This window comes from Scyliorhinus torazame, chromosome 5 (assembly GCF_047496885.1).
Source record: "Scyliorhinus torazame isolate Kashiwa2021f chromosome 5, sScyTor2.1, whole genome shotgun sequence".
Taxonomy (NCBI): domain Eukaryota; kingdom Metazoa; phylum Chordata; class Chondrichthyes; order Carcharhiniformes; family Scyliorhinidae; genus Scyliorhinus; species Scyliorhinus torazame.
Window position 1 is genome coordinate 307,032,461 of NC_092711.1, and position 21,327 is coordinate 307,053,787.

Here is a 21,327-nt window from a genome sequence, read left to right on the forward strand (position 1 = left end):
TGGTATTTGCTTCCAGCATGTAAACATCTGCATCAAAAACAAGAACGTGTAAAATACACCCTTTAATCTTTATATTCTGTGCTCGATGCAAAGCTAATGGGCACATTCAATCCCCCTTCAGGCTAAGTAACATCATTCTCTGTCTTCTCTTGTATTTGAATGCAATTCTTTTACATACAAAAATAAATATTCCTTTCCCCGTTCAGAATGTTAGTGAAGTAACTTGGTGTAAATCATTAAGAGCTGTGGGATGGGCTGTGTACAAATCCAAGAGTGTGTTGGTGTCTCTAAGGGTCTCTGATGGATTTAAGACCTGCTCGAGTTTTACTCTCACGTTTAGGGTGATGTCTGAACCCTTGGAACTTGTTAGAGCTTCGCCATTCAGCCAGTTAGGCCCATGTTGGTTCTTTGGAAGAATAGGTGTATTCAGCCACCACTCCCCCCTCCCCTCCAGTCATCTTCACCACTGCCACCCACTGTTTGCCTATTCCCAAGTGCGTGTCCAATGCCCATACAAAATTCTTCCTGGAATCAGTGTCCATTGCCTTTTCAGGTCCCGTGTTCCCGATCCCGTAAGACCATAAGACATAGGAGCAGAATTAGGCCACTCGGCCCATCGAGTCTGCTCCACCATTCAATCATGGCTGATATTTTCTCATCCCCACTCTCCTGCCTTCTCCCCATGATCCCTGATCCTCATATTAATCAAGAACCTATCTATATCTGTCTTAAAGACACTCAGTGATTTCTCAGTGATCCCGATCTCTCTGAGCAATTGTCTCTCATCTCGCTGGATCACTGGCCAATGGTTCATAACTTGTGACCTTGACTCGCTCATCAGAGCGAAGTGAATCATTCACAAAGGCCCACAATTTTAACATGGAGTGAAGGCAAATATGACTAGCTTGTCACTCTAAGGGCTCATGAAGCCCCCAGATGTACGGAGACTGGGATTTGCACTCAGTTTATTGGTCTATTTGCCCTGAGTAAGGTTGATTTGGCTTGATGTTTGATGGGGCTGATGGATTCATCTGAAATCAGGACACCAAGATCTGGATCTATCAGCATCAGCAGGAAAAAGTCATATCAAAATTAACAGGAGTATTGATTTATATTCCACGGATTAGGAAAGAAAATGTTATCCTAGCCTTCAATACACAGGGATTGGAGTGGAAGAATAAAGAAATCTTACAATTACAAAGGCTTTTTGCGAGACCATTTCTGGACTATTGTGCACAGTTTTGGTCTCCTTGCTATGTAAGGATATACTTGTACTGACGAATGTGATATAAAATAGTTACTTTCAAGATATTAGTTACTGTAATGTAGATATAGGCCGGTCTAATTCATGTTAGTTCACAGACAAAGGATTTCAGAGAGCATGGCAAAGGAGGGGGGGATGGGGTGTTTAGAGTATGAGGAGAAAAGGATGCTGGGTAATAAGAGGCCAGGGGAAGGGATGAGAAGTGAGCCAATTAGGATGTATGGCCAGGTCAGGAGGGGTCTAGGATGACCTATGGGAATCGTGTATGTGAAACTTGATGCCATTTAAATGTGTTGGTAGAGATTTCTTTGTTCTACAGAATCACTCGGTTCTGGAGACCCAGGAGGCAGCTTGCGTTCTGGGTTTGTGTGAAACAAGTCAGACTTGCAAGTCAAATAAAAATAACTAATGCTATGCCTGCAAATCCATCTCGAGTTTTATTGAGGCCAGACTGACGGTAAAGAATTTATTAATTCTCAGTACCACAGGAGATGCAACAATGATTTACTAGGTTGATTCCTCAGAGCGGAGATTGATTAAACTAGACTATACCCCCGAGAGGGCAGCACGGTAGCACAAGTGGATAGCACTGAGGCTTCACAGCGCCAGGGTCCCAGGTTCGATTCCCGGTTTGGGTCACTGTCTGTGTGGAGTCTGCACGTTCTCCCCGTGTCTGTGTGGGTTTCCTCCGGGTGCTCCAGTTTCCTCCCACAGTCCAAAGACGTGCAGGTTAGGTGGATTGGCCATGCTAAATTGCCCTTAGTGACCAAAAGGTTTAGGAGGGTTTCTTGGGTTACGGGGATAGGGTGGAAGTGAGGGCTTAAGTGGGTCGGTGCAGACACAATGGGCCGAATGGCCTCCTTCTGCACTGTATGTTCCATGCTCTATGAGAGTTAAGAAGAATTTGAGGTGGTTTCAATGAAAGCAACAATTCTTGAAGGGTTTGACAGGATGGACACGACAGAGTGGGGAATATGGGCTCACAGTCTCCTGATCAGGGAGAAATGTCTTCTCTCAGAGGGTGGTGATTCTTTGGAATTCTCAGTCATTGGCCAAGATTGAATTAAATGGGAATAAAGTCCCATAGCGAGCGTGTTTGGCTGCTTGTTTTCCAGTGCTTGCTGCGCCGGGAAATGCAATGCTATCGAACGTCACTTGGGTTAGATGGCGGCCCTCAGTGGGGAACGTGTGGCAGTGGCCGCACATAGCCTCGTTTTCCGCGCTGAGGATCTCCGCTTGCTGGAACTCCTCAGTGCGGCGAGAGATCATTTAGAAATGGCATCCCAATCTCAGAAGCCCCCAATGCAACCCCCGACCCCCCTCATGAGCCTCAACTCACCATAATAATAATCTTTATTGTCACACGTAGGCTTACATTCACACTTCAATGAAGTTACTGTGAAAAGTCCCTAGTCGCCACATTCCAGCGCCTGTTCAGGTACACAGAGGGAGAATTCAGAATGTCCAATTCGCCTAACAGCACGACTTTCGGAACTTCGGAACCATAAAGGGACAAACAGCTGAGGCGCTGAAGGAAGAAGACCCTGAGAGAGTTCTACCCCCCTCACTCACAGTGCATGTTTCTGTGTGTAATAATAATAATCTTTATTTGTGTCTCAAGCAGGTTTACATTAACACTGCAATGAAGTTACTGTGAAAATCCCCTAGTGCCACACCACGGCACCTGTTCGGGTACACAATGGGAGAATTCAGAATGTCCAATTCACCTAACAGCGCGTCTTTCGGAACTTGTGGGAGGAAACCAGAGCACCCGGAGGAAACCCACGCAGACACGGGGAGAACATGCAGACTCCGCACAAACAGTGACCCAAGCCGGGAATTGAACCTGGGATCCTGGCGCTGTGAAGCAACATTGCTAACAACTGTGCTATCGTGCCGGGAATTGAACCTGGGACACTGGCGCTGTGAAGCAACATTGCTAACCACTGCTATGAGGGGGACCCCCGCACTCTCCCAGCACCCGCGCAGGGCATCACTGGCCCGATCCCCGCTGAGTGAAAAATGCCGGCTTGGCGCACTGGCAGTGCCAACCTGGTACCCTAGAAGTGCCCCTGCCAGCTGGCAGTGCCAGGCTGGCACCCAATTGGCACTGCTAGGGTGCCAGGCTGACAGTGTCAGTGTGCCCAGGTGGCAGCAGCAGGGTCTCCTGGCTTCTGTCGGCCACGTTGCGCTGTGGCGCGCTGCGTTCCGGGCACAGCATGGCTGTTGGATCGCCCCCAATGAGTCTATTCAAGGCGGATTAATAGATTTTTGGATACAAGGGAATTAAGGAACATGCTGATAGTGTGGGAAGGTGCAATGAAAATGGAAGATCGGAGTGGTGGCGGGGGGCGGGGTGGGGGGGGGGGGCGGGGGGGAAGTAAAATTCAAAGCAGCTTTTGAGGGGAATTGGAAAATGTTTATGAAAAGAATTTAAAAAGAGCACCTGGGAAGCCGAGGGAAACGTGATTAAATGTATCGCTCTTTCAGAGAATTAGCCTGGGGAGTGAAATAATCCCCTGATTGAGCTGTAAAATCCTACGATTTTATGGATATGTAGAAATGGAGCATCTCTGAAAGACTGGTGCAGTCCAAGGCCTGGCCTGGACTCGTTCCCCAAGCAATTCTGGTTTCAAGAGCTTCTGTCACTGTGTGGAGCTCAGAGAGCTTAGAAACACCATATCAGCTGCAAAAGCAATTGGGCCTGTAGATAATCACATTTACATAATTATGCACTTTCAAAACAGATTCCAAATGCATGACCTCCAGGCAATACCAAAATGTTGGGATGTTCCTTCTGGAGTTGATTCAACTCTGTCTATTCTGCTGTGCAACTTGAATTAAACTCTCAGTTGATAGGGGTGAGCGGCCTTTACAATAATAGCAACGTGAGTTTATGTAAACCCTCCAAAGTGGCAAAGTGGCCCAATGTGTTCCACAGACATGCAGTCAGATAAAAATTGACACTGAGTAAAAGAAGCAGACATAACATCTGACCAAACATTTCGTCCAAGAGGTGGGTTTTAAAAAGAGGAGAGGGGAGGAGGGTGACGAGATTTAGGGAGGGAATTCCAGAGCTTTGATTGGGGCGAAACAGCTCAAAGCGCAGCCACTAATAATTGGGGAAAAGAAGTGGGGAATGAATTGAATTGAATTCGTTTTATTGTCCCGTGTACCGAGGTACAGTGAAAAGTATTGTTCTGCATAGAGTCCAGACAGATCGTTCCATCCATGAAAAAACAGAGGACATGCATAAATACACAATGTAAATACATAGGCACAGGCATCGGGTGGAGCATACGGAGTGTAGTATTAGTCAGTAGAGAAGATGTGTGATGAGATCAGGTCAGTCCATAAGTGGGTTATTCAGGAGTCTGGCAACAGCGGGGCAGAAGCTGTTTCTCAATCTGTTTCTGCGTGTTCTCAGACTTTTGTAACACCTGCCCGATGGAAGAGCTTGGAAGAGTGGATAACCCGGATGGGAGGGGTCTTTGATTATACTGCCCACTTTCCCAATGTAGCTGGAGGTGTAGATAGAGTCAATGGATGGGAGGCGGGTTCGCGCGAAGGACTGGACTGTGTTCACGACTCTGTAGTTTCTTACGGTCTTGGGCCGAACAGTTGCCATACCAGGCTGTGATGTAGCCAGATAGGATGCTTTCTATGATGTATCTGTAAAAGTTGGTAAGAGTTAATGTGGACATGCCGAATTTGCTTAGCTCCCTGAGGAAGTTGGGCTTTCTTGGTCGGAGCGCAATAATGCACAAAAGGCCAGAGGTGGAAGGCTGCAGAGATCTCTGAAGATTGTGGGACTGAAGGAAATTACAGGGATTGGAAGGGCCAATGTCATGGAAAGATTTGGAAGGAAGAATGAGCATTTTAAAATGAGACTTTGGTGGTGTAGTAATCCAGGAGACACAAAGATAAAGGTTAAACCAAATTTATTTTAACTCAAATGTAAAGCTACACCCACGGTATACAGAACTGGTGTCGCAGCCAGAAACTCCCAGTCCGGGTCTGGGACACCACTTGAAAGGTTCGATAACGAGTCCCAGCTGGATGGGCCTCCACCAGTTACCATGGGAACCCGTACTCCATGAGTCCTATGGGGAGATCAATGAGTAATCCCTCGTGGTCCTTGTGAGGGTTATCACAGGTGGATCGGGAAGCAATGGGGTGGATTGGGAAGCAATGGGCCGGATTTCCCGCCATCCCACCCCCCCTCCCACCCTGTGGTAAGTTTTGCGATGGTGGAGCCAGCCCGCCATTAGACGGCGGCGTGATCTCCTGGTCCAGCTGCTGTCAACAGGGTTTCCTGTTGGTCACACCCTCCGCCACCGGGGAACCCACAGTGGGAGGTTGACTTCGAGGGGACCGGAAGATCCTGCCAGTGGGAGCTCCCACCATGTCGAAGATGAGTCTGGTGGAGGTGGCTGAGACACATAGGGATGTCAGGCTTCTACCCTGAAACAATTTAAACGGGAACTTCATGGAGAAATGTTGCTTTTTCTCGTTGTTCCAGGCCTCAGTTTTAGGAACACCTCACAATTGCCTGGAGTGTGCCCCATTCTGCCAGAATAATGATTCCCGCTCAAGATTTGACTTGTGAGAACTCCAGCTTTCACCCCCTGCCCTCCCTATCCAATGATGGTCATGTTTCGGAGGGTGGGGGGTGTGGCATTATCATAAATGTAAAGACTGTAAGGGTTAATGAAATGTCTAACAACAGCCACTAGAGGAAGCTAGAGTTACACGTATATAAGACATTGATGCTAAGCCTTGTGGGGGAGAGTAGTGAAAGAGTTAGCTCAAGACAGATTGAAGTAAAGACAGTGTGAGTAAGAACAGATCATAGTTTACAATGGTACTTAGATTAGTTGTAGATGAGTGTAGTTTGTATTGGCATGGGAGTGTCCCTTTAAGAATTGTTTTGAAGAATCGTCCCTTTAGTCTGAGGTTGTGTCCTCTGGTTTAGTTTTTCCTACAAGTGGAAACATCTCTCTACGTCCACTCTATCCAGGCCTCGCAGTATACCGTAAGTTTCAAGAAGATCCCCCTCATACTTCTAAACTCGGGGTACAGACCCAGAGTCCTCAACCATTCCTCATACGACAAGCTCTTCATTCCAGGGGTCATTCTGGTGAACCTCCTCTGGACCCTTTCCAAGGCCAGCACATTCTTCCTTAGATACGGGGCCCAAAATTGCTCACAGTACTCCAAATGGGGTCTGACCAGAGCCTCATACAGCCTCAAAAGTACATCCCTGTTATTCTGGCCCTATCGACATGAATGCTAACATTGCATTTGCCTTCCTAACTGCTGACTGAACTGCGCGTTAACCTGAAGAAAATCATGAATTATAAATATACGAATGTAAGTTCTTTATCCACTTCTCTCTTTAACCTTCTTTGCCTCTTCACCTGACAGAAGCCATAACTGTTCCAAACATCTTTATCAGCAATAAATAACGGCATTGGCTGCACGCAGAATGATCTGTCCCGAATTAAGAAACATCTCCGCCCTATCTTACCCCATAGAGCAGCACATAATATCTCAGCGTTAAATTTCTTCTTGTACTTGCGGATTTCCGGAGTATCGCTCTGCGGTCGGATGTTAGTGGGATTGACATTTACAACGGATCCCTTTCTCGCATTGTCCCGGCGAAGCGGCTGAGCTTTACTGCAGGCTGAGCGGGGAAACAGGAGGCACAACGTGTTTTATTCACTGAGCTCGGGTCACGTCCAACGCGCGGAGGTGCTTATTTCTCAACTGCCCGCACATACCGAGTGCCCCTGGAGGGCTGGACGGGGAGATCTGTAGGAGCCTGGGGTCGATGAACGGTGTGAAGGAAGAGGAAGACGAGGAGCTGCATTTCGGGTGCGGACTTTCGGCCGATTGACTCTGGAAATAAGGACAAATAAAACTCGTAACACGCCCGCACATAGGAACTGAAGTGTTGTGACCCTCGCGCCCCTCTCCCAGGTGCGTTCAGCATCCAACAACAACTTGCATTTTCAAAGCATCCTCGACGAGCAAAAACATCCCAAGGCTCCTCACAGGAGCATTTCTATACCGGGTCACATACGGAGACGTTAACAAACGCGACCAACGACAGAGAGATGGACTTTAAGGGCCATCTTAAAAGGCGAGAGAGAGGCAGAGAGATTAACAGGAGGGCATTCCAGAGCTTAAGGCATGGCTAAAATCAGTGATGCAGCAGAGGCCAGAATTGGAGAAGTGCAGAGAGCCCGGAGGGTTGGAGGCAATATTCCCTCCAATCTGTGCAATGGTCTGTTCATTTCATTGAGCGGTACCTTGACTTTTTTTTGAGTGGCTAGGCAGGTACTTATTGGTAATATCGGAGAGTGGTCTACGTGGCACCATCCAGCTTGCTATGCACCAGCACACCTTAGAGGTTGTAATGCTGGAGGAGGTTACAGTTCAGCAGCCGTCAGTGTGGTGAAAATCACAAGCCTCGTGTTTTTTAAATGGTTGTAGTCATTGCAGAGAGCTAAGAAATTGCCAATGAGCACAGAACAACTACAGAGTCGTCTACTTTCAACCCCAGGGAATATTTGGATTAATGCTGGGGAGCGTTTCCACAGGGAGCGGCAGGTTTCCGAGTTCCTTCTCAAGCAGCCATTGTTCACGTAAGCCGGTGAGCTAAGTGAGGGACTGAATTAAAGCGTTCTCATCTGGCACTCACATACGAGCAGGAAAGGGAGGGAGGCTAGTTGATCAACCCATTTTACCCCATCTGTTCAGAAAGACTTGAAGCAATCAACCTCACTGGAGTGTCCCTATTGTTCCTGACGTAATTCCTGTTTTTTCACTTCCATTATTGTTCCTGGAGATCTGTTCCCAATCTGAGAAAGGGGTGGGAGATGGAACCAGACCCAGATGGGGGCCCACTCATGGACTTACGGTTGCGATCTCTGCTTAAATGTATTTTTCGAGGTTTCCACTGATGGGGGGTCCACCCCACTCCACTGTGGGAGGAAACCGGAGCACCCGGAGGAAACCCACGCAGACACGGGAAGAATGTGTGGACTCCGCACAGACAGTAACCCGGCGGGGAATCGAACCTGGGACCCTGGCGCTGTGAAGCAACAGTACTAACCACTGTGCCCTTCAGGCACCCGGGTAGAGATCAGGCAGTGTACTGCAGATAATGGAGCAAATCTTGAACCTTCTTATCTGCAGTAGCCCCATTCCAGATCAGCGAGCAGCAGACAGGGAAACAGGATTACCGGCTCAAAATGTAGTCAGAAAGCTGGGAACGCAGATATTCAGGTGCACGACATTAGAAAGCGCAAAATACGCCTTAAGGAAAAATTGGATAATTGGAGAGATCTTTGCACGTTGATCCCAAATCCCAATTTATCACTCTAACCAAACATTTATTGTGTAGCTTCCCTTGTTGCAACAGGGTATGCTACATTCCCAAAAGGCTGAGAGAATGGAATACATTATTGTAAAGTCTAGTATACAGGCCCAATCTTTTTGACTGTGCTTTTTTAAATCTAATTAGGCAGCAGGGCAATGCTTTGGGTGTTTTAACAAAATGGCAATCATACAAAGAGTGGAGCAACTTGCACACATGAAAGCTACTTATAATCTTGCCTTCTGAAGGGCAATTAGGGATGGGCAACACATGTTGGCCTTGTCAGCGATGGTCGGGTCCCATGAAAAGAAATTTAAGATAAATCCAGACAGGTGAATGGTTTCAGATTAAATAAAGAAAAATCATTTTTGAGAATTTGTGGGCCATTCATCTAGTAGCAAGTAAACGTGCGTCTTGTGCAACTAAATGTCATTTTACATAAGCTACGGTTTGCATTACAAGTTAGGGAAGAGCCCGCTAAATGTCTGTCTATCACCAGTAGCTGATATCACACGGGGCAGTTGTATCGCTCTTTGTAAAACATGCCTGGTTAGTTGCAGTCTTGTGACGTGGCTGGGGGCTCTGTTCCGATCCCTGCTGATCAGCTGAGGTGTTTGGAGAGTGGCTTTGCTGGAGGAGGTCTGGAAGGTCCTGAATCACACTACTGCCACCTGCACACTCTTGTTGTCTGCTACACTTCTGCCCTGCTACTTCCTGTTCAGAAACAACACACAAATTAAAAAGAGGAAAAATACTTTAGCGGTGATTAACGCCTGGCATATTCAACTTGACCTTCAAGCAGTGCGAAGCAGTGTTGTGGCTGACAACACGCCAGGCAATGGGTCTTTTTCTACTTCCTCAACAGGCATCAAACCCACCTGCATGTCCATGCAAATCCTGTCTGCAGCTGGAGAAACTGGTTCGTTCTTGCTTTTCAGTTTTATTCCCTGCCTCGTTTTGGATTAAGGGAGAGGCCGGGTCCTGGTGAAATTGGGTCACAGACTTGGCCTCTTCATAGATGGATTTTCAATGTGGCCACATATTATTTGCGAGCCCAGCAGAAAAGGCTCCTCGCAGGTCGGGGAGCCATTTTGTCTGGCAGCCCCGATCTTGCACCCACCCCCCGCCAGTCCTGTTTTCGGCCAACACCATTCCCCTCCCTCCCAACCTCGGAGGCCCCTGGGAACACACCCTCACCCTCTCTCCACCTGTTAAGGCCCCCCCCCCCACCGGGACAGATCACTGGTTGTGCCAACCTGCCACCCTTGGACTGTCAGCCTGACACCCTGGGGTGTTAGCCTGGCGGTGCCAAGGTACCAGTGGGAGTGCCAGGGAGCCACCTTTCCCTGTCTCGGGATCCCTAATGGCCTGGGAGATGTCCACAGGTGCCATTACGACTGGACCAAGTTTGCGGAAATCAGTACTAAACAGCACTCTGGCAAAGTCTCCGAGGTGCGGCTGTTAGATCCCGCGCGCCGGGAGAATCGCGCAAAAGCATATTTAAATGAGCCTAATGGATCATTTAAATATGCAGATCTGATTCACGCCCAGTAAGGGCGAGATCCAGATTTTGTTGAATCTCGCGAGGCATTTTGAGTGTTGCAAATCTCGCAAGAAGCTTCTCGCGATATTCAACGGCTGCACACTGACACTAAGTCGGGCATGATGAGCCTGCTAAATTGAGCCCATAGATGTCATAGAATCCCTACAGTGCAGAAGGAGGCCATTCGGCTCATCGAGTCTGCAGTGGCCCTCCAAAGGAGCACTCTAACTCGGCCAACTCCCCTGCCCCATCCCCACAACCTCGTAACCCCATATAACCAACATATCTTTGGACACTAAGGAGCAATTTATCATGGCCAATCCACCTAACCTGCACATCTTTGGACTGTTGGAGGAAATTGGAGCACCTGGAGGAAACCCACGCTGACACGGGGAGAACGTGCAAATTCCACACAGGCAGTCACCCAAGGCTGGAATTGAACCCGGGTCCCTGGCGCTGTGAAGCCGCAATGCCAATCAATATGCCGCCATGCCAGTTTTGCATTGTAGGAAGTCAAATTATACACAACAGGATCGCAAAACAGAAATAAACAACTGGATACTCTGCTTCAATGGTGCTGGGTTGAGGGACAAATAGAGGCCAAGACACCATCACCGGGGAATTCGCGAGTTGTCCTGACATCTTTCACAAACAGCTGATAGGGAAGTGGCACCTCCTGGATTGTCAGTTTTCTTTGTAATGGGCTCTGAAACTGTGACCTTTAAACCCTTTTGTAAGTTATTACTGAACCTGTTCACTGGAGCCTTTCAGGTAGAACATTATATCAAAAAATTTACGGTGCAGAAGGAGGCCATTCAGCCCATTGAGTCTGCACCGGCTCTTGGAAAGAGCACCCTACCCAAGGTCAACACCTCCACCCTATCCCCATAATCCAGAGGCTGTTTAGCACAGGGCTAAATCGCTGGCTTTGAAAGCAGACCAAGGCAGGCCAGCAGCACGGTTCAATTCCTGTACCAGCCTCCCCGAACAGGCGCCGGAATATGGCGACTAGGGGCTTTTCACAGTAACTTAATTCGAAGCCTTCTTGTGACAATAAGCGATTTTCTTTTTTTTTCAGTAACCCCACCCAACACTAAGGGCAATTTTGGACACTAAGGGCAATTCATCCTGGCCAATCCACCTAACCTGCACATCTTTGGACTGTGGGAGAAACCGGAGCACCCGAAGGAAACCCACGCACACCGTGCTGCCCAATCCTTGATGGATTAAAAAAAAAACTCCTTCTCCTCTGTGGCTAAAGAAAAATCTCCTCTCTGGCTCTTTTGTCAATTTAATAATAATGATAATCTTTATTAGTATCACAAGTAGGCTTACATTAACACTGCAGTGATGTTACTGTGAAAAGCTCCGAGTCGCCACACTCTGGCCGGCGCCTGTTCGGGTACACAGAGGGAGAATTCAGAATGTCCAATTCACCTAACAGCACGTCTTTCGGGACTTGAGGGAGGAAACCGGAGCACCCGGAGGAAACCCACGTAGACACGGGGAGAATGTGCAGACTCCGCACAGACAGTGACCCAAGCCGGGAATCAAACCTGGATCCCTGGGGCTGTGAAGCAACAGTGCTTTCTCAATCTGTCCTCTGATTACCAAATCTCCAGCCAGCACAAACAGATTGCAATAAGATTTTAAGTAAGATTACGCAGAGTAGAATTCAGCCTCGACTAAATCAAACCCATTGATGTCATAGAATCCCTACAGTTAATAATGTGGAAAGAGTTACTCCAAATCATAGAACATAGAATTTACAGTGCAGAAGGAGGCCATTCGGCCCATCGAGTCTGCACCGGCTCTTGGAAAGAGCACCCTACCCAAGGTCCACACCTCCACCCTATCCCCATAACCCAGTAACTCCACCCAACACTAAGGGCAATTTTGGACACTATGGGCAATTTAGCATGGCCAATCCGCCTAACCTGCACATCTATGGACTGTGGGAGGAAACCGGAGCACCCGGAGGAAACCCACGCACACACGGGGAGAACGTGCAGACTCCGCACAATGACCCAAGCTGGGAATCGAACCTGGGACTCTGGAGCTGTGAAGCAGTTGTGCTATCCACAATGCTACCGTGCTGCCTGTGCTATGGTTTACATTACCAGGTAAAACCGATAATGGGACACTGACACTTACAGACCTCAGGGTGCTTGGTAAACTGTTGATTTATGTCATGAAGTAGGTCCTTGAACTATTTATTAAACATTGACGTCCTCCACCTCTGGCACACTCAGAGATCAAAGGCTAGGAAAAATACGGCGGGTAACTCACCTGCTGACCCCCTAAAGCCTGTCCACCATCTACAAGGCACAAGTCAGGAGTGTAATGGAACACTCTTCACTTGCCTGGATGAGTGCAGCTCCAACAACATTCAAGAAGCTCGACACCATCCAGGACAAGGCAGCCCGTTTGATTGCTCCTCCTTCCACAAACAGTCAAACCCTCCACCAGCGATGCACAGTGGCAGCCGTGTGTACCATCTACAAGATGCACTGCAGTAACTCACCAAGGTTCCTTCAACAGCACCAGCCAAACCCACGACCACAACCAAATAGAAGGACAAGAGCAGCAGATACCTGGCAACCCCACTCCTTGGAGGTTACCCTCCAATCACTCACCAGCCTGACTTGGAAATATATCGCCGTTCCTTCCGTGTCGCTGGGTCGAATATTGGAATTCCCTACCTAACAGCAGTGTGGGTGTACCTACACCCGAAGGACTGCAGGGGTTTAAGGCGGCAACTCACCACCATCTTCTGAGGGGCAACTAGGGATGGGCAATACATGCTGGCCTAACCAGCGACGTCCACACCCCGTAAATGAATTAAAAAAACACTGTAGTTCTAATGGGTGTTTTCTACAGTGCATGCTACAGCAACTCGCCAAGACGTCTCTGACAGCCTCTCCCAAAATCACAGGCTTCCTACCTTGGAGTGGACACTGGGATCACGGAAAGAACATTATTTGCAATCTAGCAGGTCAAGTCTGTATTTGACTGCTTCACGACCATGGGATCACAATTCTTGAATTCCCTACCTAACCAAACTGTGGAAGTATCTCTACTACATGTACAGCGGTGCAAGAAAAAGATTACTGTTTCAAGGACACCCAAGGATAGACAATAATTGCCGCCCTTGCACATTTCAGCTCAATTAATGCCTCAGCCCTTCAACTATTATTTTACTTAAATCGATATAAGTCAGCCGTAGCTCAGTGCACTCTTGCTTTGGTGTCAGAAGGATGTAGGCTCAAGTCCCAATCCAGGGGGCTGGGCATGCAATCTAGGCTGACGCTTCAAGCACTACTGAGGGAGTGCCGCATTGCTGGCTGCGCCAACTTTCTAAGGAGGTATTAAACTGTGGGCCTGTCTGTCCTGTCAAGTGAATGTGAAAAGAAATCTCATGGAACTACTTCAGAGATGAGCAAGAAGGTTCTCCCTTGTTTCCTGCCCATCATCGCTGAAACAAATTTGTCCCAAAATTGTTCGAGGCAGCTTGCTATGTTCACGGTGGCTGTTCCATTTCCTACACTATGACAGCGACAGCATTTATTTGGCTGCAAAATGTCTTGGGATGTCCTAAGGTTATGAAAGGAGATACATAAATCCAGGGCACGATCTAACGCCCGCATCGCGCCCGACTCGGAACCGACCCAGCTGTTAAATCTCATGAGAGGCCTCTTGCGAGATTTACCCAGTCTAACGGGGTTTCGCGAGACTGTGCGATCCGGATCCCACTCACAATGGGTGGGATCTAAATGTGCATTATTAAGTAGACACAGTTGAACGTGCACTCGCCGGATCTGACCAGAAACCAAGATCGAATTACTCACCGAGGAAACCTCAGCCGGGCACCGTTTAGCAGTGCTCTTCACAAACAGGGACCAGGCAGAATGGCACTTGGGGGAGGTGGGGGGGTGCTCATATACGATGGAGGCCACCGCCCGGTTAGTCAGCCTCTGGGCAGGGTGGCACCCTGGCACTGCTGATGTCTCTTGGGTACCCTGGCCCTGCCAGCTTGCCATCCTGGCATTGCCAGCTGGGCACCCTGGCAGTGTCACCTGGGTGCCATCCTGGCGCTATGGTACCCAGGTGGCAGAGCCAAGTTGACATTTTACCTACGCTGGAGATTGTACCTGGGGGGTGCCCTGCCATTATAAGCTGTTGTGGAGGGGGCTAAATGACCCCCTTATAGGCAAGTTGGGGAACTGGCGGGGTTGGGGTGTCTGGAGGCCATGCTGGGGGGAGGGGGGGGTCTAGAGATCAGGGCCCGTTTAAATACTCCCCAAACTCTGCCTGAACTGGCAAGCAAAGCACTCAACACGGGGCTCTGTCTCATTTCCGTTAAGTCGCGCCCGCTGTCTATTTTTCTTAAAGTAAGTAGTTTCTCTTGCCTTTCAGATTTTGTGACCCTTAACTTTTTAATGCTTGCATTTCAATTTCAAAAGACAAGCTGTAAAAATTGCCTGCACTTCCCTATCTCAACTTTCACAGCTCTTGGTCTTTACCTCAAACATACTTCCTGCAAAAACTAGGATTAACGGTCGATTTATATTTTGGACCACTTCCTGCATCAGGCCAATGGTACTTACTTTAACTTCAGAACTTTTATTATAGTTTTTGGAGGCTGACATCTCGTTTACCTGCCATTACCTACTCTGGTGACAATGCCTCCGGCAGGGATGCCGAAACTCCTGGATTGCCTAGATTATAGGAGCACATGGACAGGAGAAGGCCATTCAGCCCTTCGAGCCTGTCCGGCCATTCGATGAGATCATGGCTGACCTGTGACCTAACTCCATATACCTGCCTTCGGCCCACATCCTTTAATATTATTGCTTAACAAACATCTGTCTCAGATTTCAAATGAACAACTGATTTAGCTTCAACTGTTGTTTGACGGAGAGCATTCCAACCCTAGAACATAGAACATAGAACAATACAGCGCAGTACAGGCCCTTCGGCCCACAATGTTGCACCGAAACAAAAGCCATCTAACCTACACTATGCCATTATCATCCATATGTTTATCCAATAAACTTTTAAATGCCCTCAATGTTGCGAGTTCACTACTGTAGCAGGTAGGGCATTCCACGGCCTCACTACTCTTTGCGTAAAGAACCTACCTCTGACCTCTGTCCTATATCTATTACCCCTCAGTTTAAAGTTATGTCCCCTCGTGCCAGCCATATCCATCCGCGGGAGAAGGCTCTCACTGTCCACCCTATCCAACCCCCTGACCCTCTACCAACCTTTGAGTGAATAAGATCTTCCAAACATCTCAGCTTAATGGTCTAGCCCTAATTTTTAGACTATGTCCCCTAGTTTTAGAACCTCCAACCAGTGGAAATAGTTCATTTTTATCTACCTTGTCTTTCCCTGTTAATATATTGAATACTTTGATCAGATTATCCCTTAACCTTCTATATTTTAACGAACACATGTCTAATTTGAGTAATCCCACCTCGTAACTCCAGCCCTGTAATGCAGGTGTCATTTTATCCTACGCTGCACTCCCTCCAAGGCCAAAATATCCTTCCTAAGGTGTGGTGCCCATAACTGCTCGCTGTACTACAAATGGGGTTGAACCAGGGTTAGACCCTCATCCCCGAATCCTCCAACCTGCTGCCTGGGTTGTACTTTGAAAAACTGAACAGGACAGGGCTGGGCTGCCGAATCTCAAAAGGGCCAGAAAATCCTGGCCTTGGCTGCCAAATTGAGCACAGTGAGCTCCCACACCAACAACGACATGATAATGACCAGATAATCCACTTTGTTTTAAATGACGTCGATTGATCGCTAGATATTGGCCAAGGAATCATCGAGAACTCCTGCTTTTCTTCGAAATGGCGCCATGGAACCTCCGATGCCCAGCAGATCGGGCCTCGGTGTAACACCTCAACCGAAAGATGTCCACTCCGCCCGCACAGTGGGCTATGCCCGCCTGTCTCTCGAGTGAAAGTTTAACCAGTGACCTTCTGACTCAGGCACGCGACTGTTACCATTGAGCAAAGATAACGAAAACCTGTATTCGGCTCGAGTTGGGCTGAGGTAAACTTATTTAACTTTTGCATGATAAAACATTTTCCTGGCCTGTTTAGGGTAAGAACATAAGAACTAGGAGCAGGAATAGGCCCTTTGAGCCTGCTCCGCCATTCAATGAGATCATGGCTGCTCTTTTGTGGACTCAGCTCCACTTTCCGGCTGTGATATCTGTCAGCTACATAAAAACCCTGGGTCCGAAATTTGCTGTGGCAAATTTATGGGTGTAAGACGGATATCTCTGTGCCAAACATGCTGTATGTCATGAGCTTGCACATTCTCGGTCTGAAATACACCACCCACGTGCTGGAAAAGACTACAGTAGAGGGGGGCCAAGGGATCATGTCCGACACAAGTGTCAGCCTCTTTGGGACTGGGACCTCAATGGGCAGGCTTTTCCAGCCCTTTCCCACTGGCAGGCTGATGACCACCAGCGGCGAGTTGCCCATCAGCGGGATGGGCGATCTATGCAAAATGCTGTAGACTTCAGTGGGACTGGTGGATCCCGCTGGGTATCCAATGGCGAACCCCCTCCGCCAGAAGAAAACACGCTGCGGAAAGTGGTGGGCGATGGGTGGGGGGTGGGGGTGGGGGGGGGGGGGGAGTGAGTGCAGAAAATCCCGCCCGATACTAGTTTTCAGATTGCCTTCTGAAACTTGACTGCTCGAGCCAGTGCAGGGGACTGCTACCCTCTTGACAGTGGGCATTGCTGCTACGGATGGAAAACTGGCTGAAATTCAGCACAGGTTGGCAATCTGACAGGTACTGACTCACAAAAGTTGAACATGCTACACAGTCAGACCAGGAGACGAGGCCTGCGCTAATAAGTGGCAATGAATTAAGATTGCCAACTCCAGCTGAAGGGGGGGGGGGGGGATGTCATCACATGACCTTTGGCCATCAATCGCCCAGTCAAACAGCACCTCTCCCCACCCACCCCCGCCCGCCCACCCCCCAATCACCAACGCTGACATAGTGAAATGAATGAAGAAATGAAAATATCAAAGAAAAGAATACAAATTACAATAACCTTTCTTCCCAGTTTGCTCACAGCAATCTTGGAGGGTTGGCAATAACTACCAGTGAGGAAATACAGAGGGCGCCGTTTGTTGCTTTGACCTGATCTGCTCAGATTCCTGAAGGTACCACATACAGCTAGGCATTGCGTTCACCAATACTGGCACTCTTAACCCTCATGGGTATAGATTGGTCAAATATATAAAATGGAATATATGTATTATTAGTGGGGAAAAGAATTATGCGCACAAACAGAGAAGTAAATAGACTTAAATCTTGTCAGTCTATGGGGCTTTCCCCAATCACACTGCCACCCTGTGGCAGTGACCATTGTGACCGTAATTTTTATCCGATCAGACGAGTAATTTAAAGGAGGTCATGTCAGTGAGTTCCTTGTCCTTGTGTTAGACGGAGACAAGATAATACCTTTTCTTCATTCAAGGCACTGTGAGGCTGCAACTCGATACCATCTGGAATATTTACGCTTGTACATTCCGTCTCTCCATTACTTAGCTTGGCTGGTTGCCTGTGGAAGGAAAAAAGGCGAAATAGTTTTAAAATAAGTTGCAGGAAGTTGCAGTTTTCTCATGGCTAGACATGGATAGGGAGGCGGCAGTCTTGTCAGCCAATCTGTATTCTAGCCTGTTATGTGTCCAGTGCACAAGGGCAAGGTGCAAAGCATTAATTTGGAGGGCAGGCAGATCTGTTTGAACTTTACCAGGGGTGGGGAGGAGGAAATGATAGCTGAGGTGATTGCTACTTTCTGGCTGTGACACAAACGTTCCTGCTGAGTTACACATACCATTGTGTTCATTGAAGGATGACTCGGTAAGTATTTGAGGCAGAGTAAGAAACAGGACAACGGGTTCAGCATGAGGCAGAGAGGCTAGCCCAGGTGTGATGAGTTAAGTTTGCACTTTCTCTCCATGTCTGCTCCGGTTTCCTCACACTGTCCATCAAGATGCGCGGCTTAGTTGGGTGGATTGGCCATGATAAATTTCCCCTTGGTGTCCAGGGCTGTGCAGGTCGGCTGGGCGAGGGATTGGACATGGGTCGGTGCAGTCTCGATGGGTCGAATGGCGTGGTTCTGCACTGCCTATTCTGATATTCTATTCTACAAATCCTACAGTACAGGAGGGGGCCAGTTAGCCAGTTGGAAGAGGTGGCCAATTATTCCCACTCTCTTGCTTTACTCTATAGTCTTGCAAATGTTTTCATTTTGAGTAAACCTCCAGTTTGCTTTCGTAGCTTGATTTCCAATCTGACTCTGCCATTCTTTCCGGCAGCTCATTCCCGATGTGACCAACGCAGAGTTTCCCCAAGCTGGCGCCTTCAAGCTAATTTCAAATTGTTCTATGGTCAACTGAGACTGTGCGCCCTTCGCAGCTTCCAGGTCCGATAACATTGGCATCAAATCATTTCACAGGAACACAGAATTGTTCAGGTGCAGGAGGAGGCCATTTGGCCCATCGTGTCTGCACCAGCTCTCCAAACAAGCATTATCGCTTGGTGCCGTTCCTCTGCCTTTTCCCCGTACCCTTCCAAATTGTTTCTATTCAAATTTTCGAGAACTATTTTAAGATGGTCATTAAAAGTATATTGAAGGAACTGAACAAAATATCTCTCAAAGAACAAAGAACAATGCAGCACAGGAACAGGTTCTTCGGCCCTCCAAGCCTATACCGGTCATGATACCAACCTCTGTCAAAACTCTCAGCACTTCCTTGTGCCGTATCCCTCTATACCATCCTATTCATGTGTTTGTCAAGATGCCTTTTGAATGCCATTAATGTATCTGCTTCCACAACCTCCCCTGGAAACGCGTTCCAGGCACTCACCATCCTCTGCGTAAAAGACCTGCCTCGCACATCTCCTCTAAACTTTGCCCCACGGACCTTAAACCTATGCCCCCTGGTGACTGACCCCTCCACCCTGGGAAAGAGTTCCTGCCCATCCACTCTATCCATGCCCCACATAATCTTGTAGACCTCTACCAGGTCACCCCTCAACCTCCGTCTTTCTAATGAAAACAGTCCGAGTCTATTCAACCTCTCCACATAGCTAACACCCTCCAGACCAGGCAACATCCTGGTAAACCTCCTCGGCACCCTCTCCAAAGACTCCACATCCTTCTGGTAGTGTGGCGGCCAGAATTGTACGCAATATTCCAAGGGCCTTACCACGGTTCTATACAACTGTAGCATGACTTGCCAGTTTTTATAATCCTTCTGAGTCTTCCCCTGAGGGTTCAGCTCAGTTGTCCGGAAGCTGGTTCGGGATGCAGAGCGAAGCCAGCAGCGCGGGTTCAATTCCCGCACTGACTGAGATTATTCATGAAGGCCCCGCCTTCTCAACCTTGCCCCTCGCCTGAGGTGTGGTGACCCTCGGGTTAAACCACCACCAGTTACCTCTCCCCTAGCAAAAGGGAAAGCAGCCTATGCTCATCTGAGACTGTGGTGACTTTACCTTGTACCCCAAGACGTCTCTTTACTTAGTCTCTGCAGTTCTCAAAGAGTTAATCTGTGATGAGATTTCTCAGGCGGTGCAATTACGTGCTTGACTGTGGAGAAAGTTCAAATTCAAAGGGTTTTTTTTTTGGTTTTATAAAATTACCCCTTAATGCCAACAGATCTCCACAGGGATTCATCAATCTCCAAACAGAGGGAATTTGTTAAGCACTTACATGGAAGTACAAGTTTAAAAAAACGACAGTTTAAAAAAAAATGTTTTTAGATCCACATCATTAAACTTACTTAGTGGGGGAAAAATATAATCTGATGTAAAATTTAATCTAATGGGGACTGCAATTTTTTTTCTCTCTAAAGGTCACTCTAGCTCATGCTAATGGTCGTAAACTGTGGGACACGAGAAATAAAACCCAGATAACTTTTATGTTTTTTCTCTCTAAGAGAGCACTATAGCTTAATTATCCAGAGTCTGCCAAAGCCTAAATTACAACTCGCACTTACTTTCTGGACTACTAATGCACCGGTGGGCATCAGTGCTGGGACTTGTCAGAATGAAGTGGGAAGGTTCGCTGTCTAAGCTCAGCATGTCTCTCCATCCTCCCATACGGCTGTTGAGAAGTCGATGTTTAATTCAGACATGGGGTGGGGGTGGGCGGATAGGCAGAATCTTAGGTTCAAAATGTATGTCTTCACAAAATTCTAATCAACAATCTTCGTTGGTGGGCTTGGGCTGATAAAGCCCCATTTCAATTCCCAGTTTACGTTGAGTTTGGCAACTTTCAGGGTGGGGCTGCAAGGGGATGATAATTTGCCTCAGAGTCTCCCCATCTAGGTGGGGCCGGACTCGCGGACCTATGAACGCGAGGTAGATCCTAGAACCAGACAGTGGAGAGATCTTTTGCCCCTTTTCTTCATTTACTGTCTCCTTTGAAAGTTCTATCTGATTAGGCACCCTCCCCTGGCCCCTTCTCCAAATCCCGGGTATTTTCTGCTATTGGGTAGCATTGGTCAGCTCTAGTAGCATTCCTTTGGTTTTGAACTGCAGAGACAACCAGTTCAAGGCCTGGAATTCGGCTTAAAACATACAACCTTTCAACCCAGAACCAAGAGCCGAGCTGCCCAATATATATGGCGGTTACATACCTTGACCTGGCTGGTATAGGCATTGCTTGGTTACAGTTCAGGTCATCGTCTTCATCCGTACTACCAACTTCATCACTTGATGAGGAGTAATATGTCACTTTCACAAAAGGACTGTTTCCACTCTTTCCTCTGGCTGGAGTAACCCTCCCCTGTTGATTCAGAAATACATCACGTCAGCTCACAATTGAGAAGTCCTGAGATCAATTCCATTTGACGGTCCTGTCAGTAGTGTTGAGCCGATCACTCTCAACACCATCCACTTGGAAAAATGAATGCCCTCAAGACCCATTCCCTATCTTTCCATGCTTCCCTCCTCGTTCCGCTGTTCTGCTATCTCTACTCACGCCACCTTCGAGCCTATCTTTTATTATTTTATTTTTTTACTTCTACCATCTCCTTTTGCCTATTACCAAATCCCTTAATTCCTCGCCTCCACCCCTCCCACCTCTAT

At 47.9% G+C, this 21,327-nt stretch overlaps 1 protein-coding gene across 2 annotated transcripts in view; it reads right to left on the reverse strand.

The window, feature by feature from the left end:
* LOC140421291 (mitogen-activated protein kinase kinase kinase kinase 4) overlaps positions 1-21,327 on the reverse strand; it is a 404,363-nt gene that overhangs the window by 91,059 nt on the left and 291,977 nt on the right. Inside the window, exons 19-23 of one of the 2 annotated variants that reach the window (XM_072505897.1) lie at positions 20,877-21,025; positions 17,692-17,791; positions 9,195-9,362; positions 7,048-7,165; positions 6,795-6,950 (exon numbers count right to left, since the gene is read on the reverse strand). In XM_072505897.1, the coding sequence (XP_072361998.1) occupies positions 6,795-6,950; positions 7,048-7,165; positions 9,195-9,362; positions 17,692-17,791; positions 20,877-21,025 (691 nt within the window). The remainder of the gene's footprint in view (positions 1-6,794; positions 6,951-7,047; positions 7,166-9,194; positions 9,363-17,691; positions 17,792-20,876; positions 21,026-21,327) is intronic. The other variant, XM_072505898.1, reaches the window with a different exon arrangement.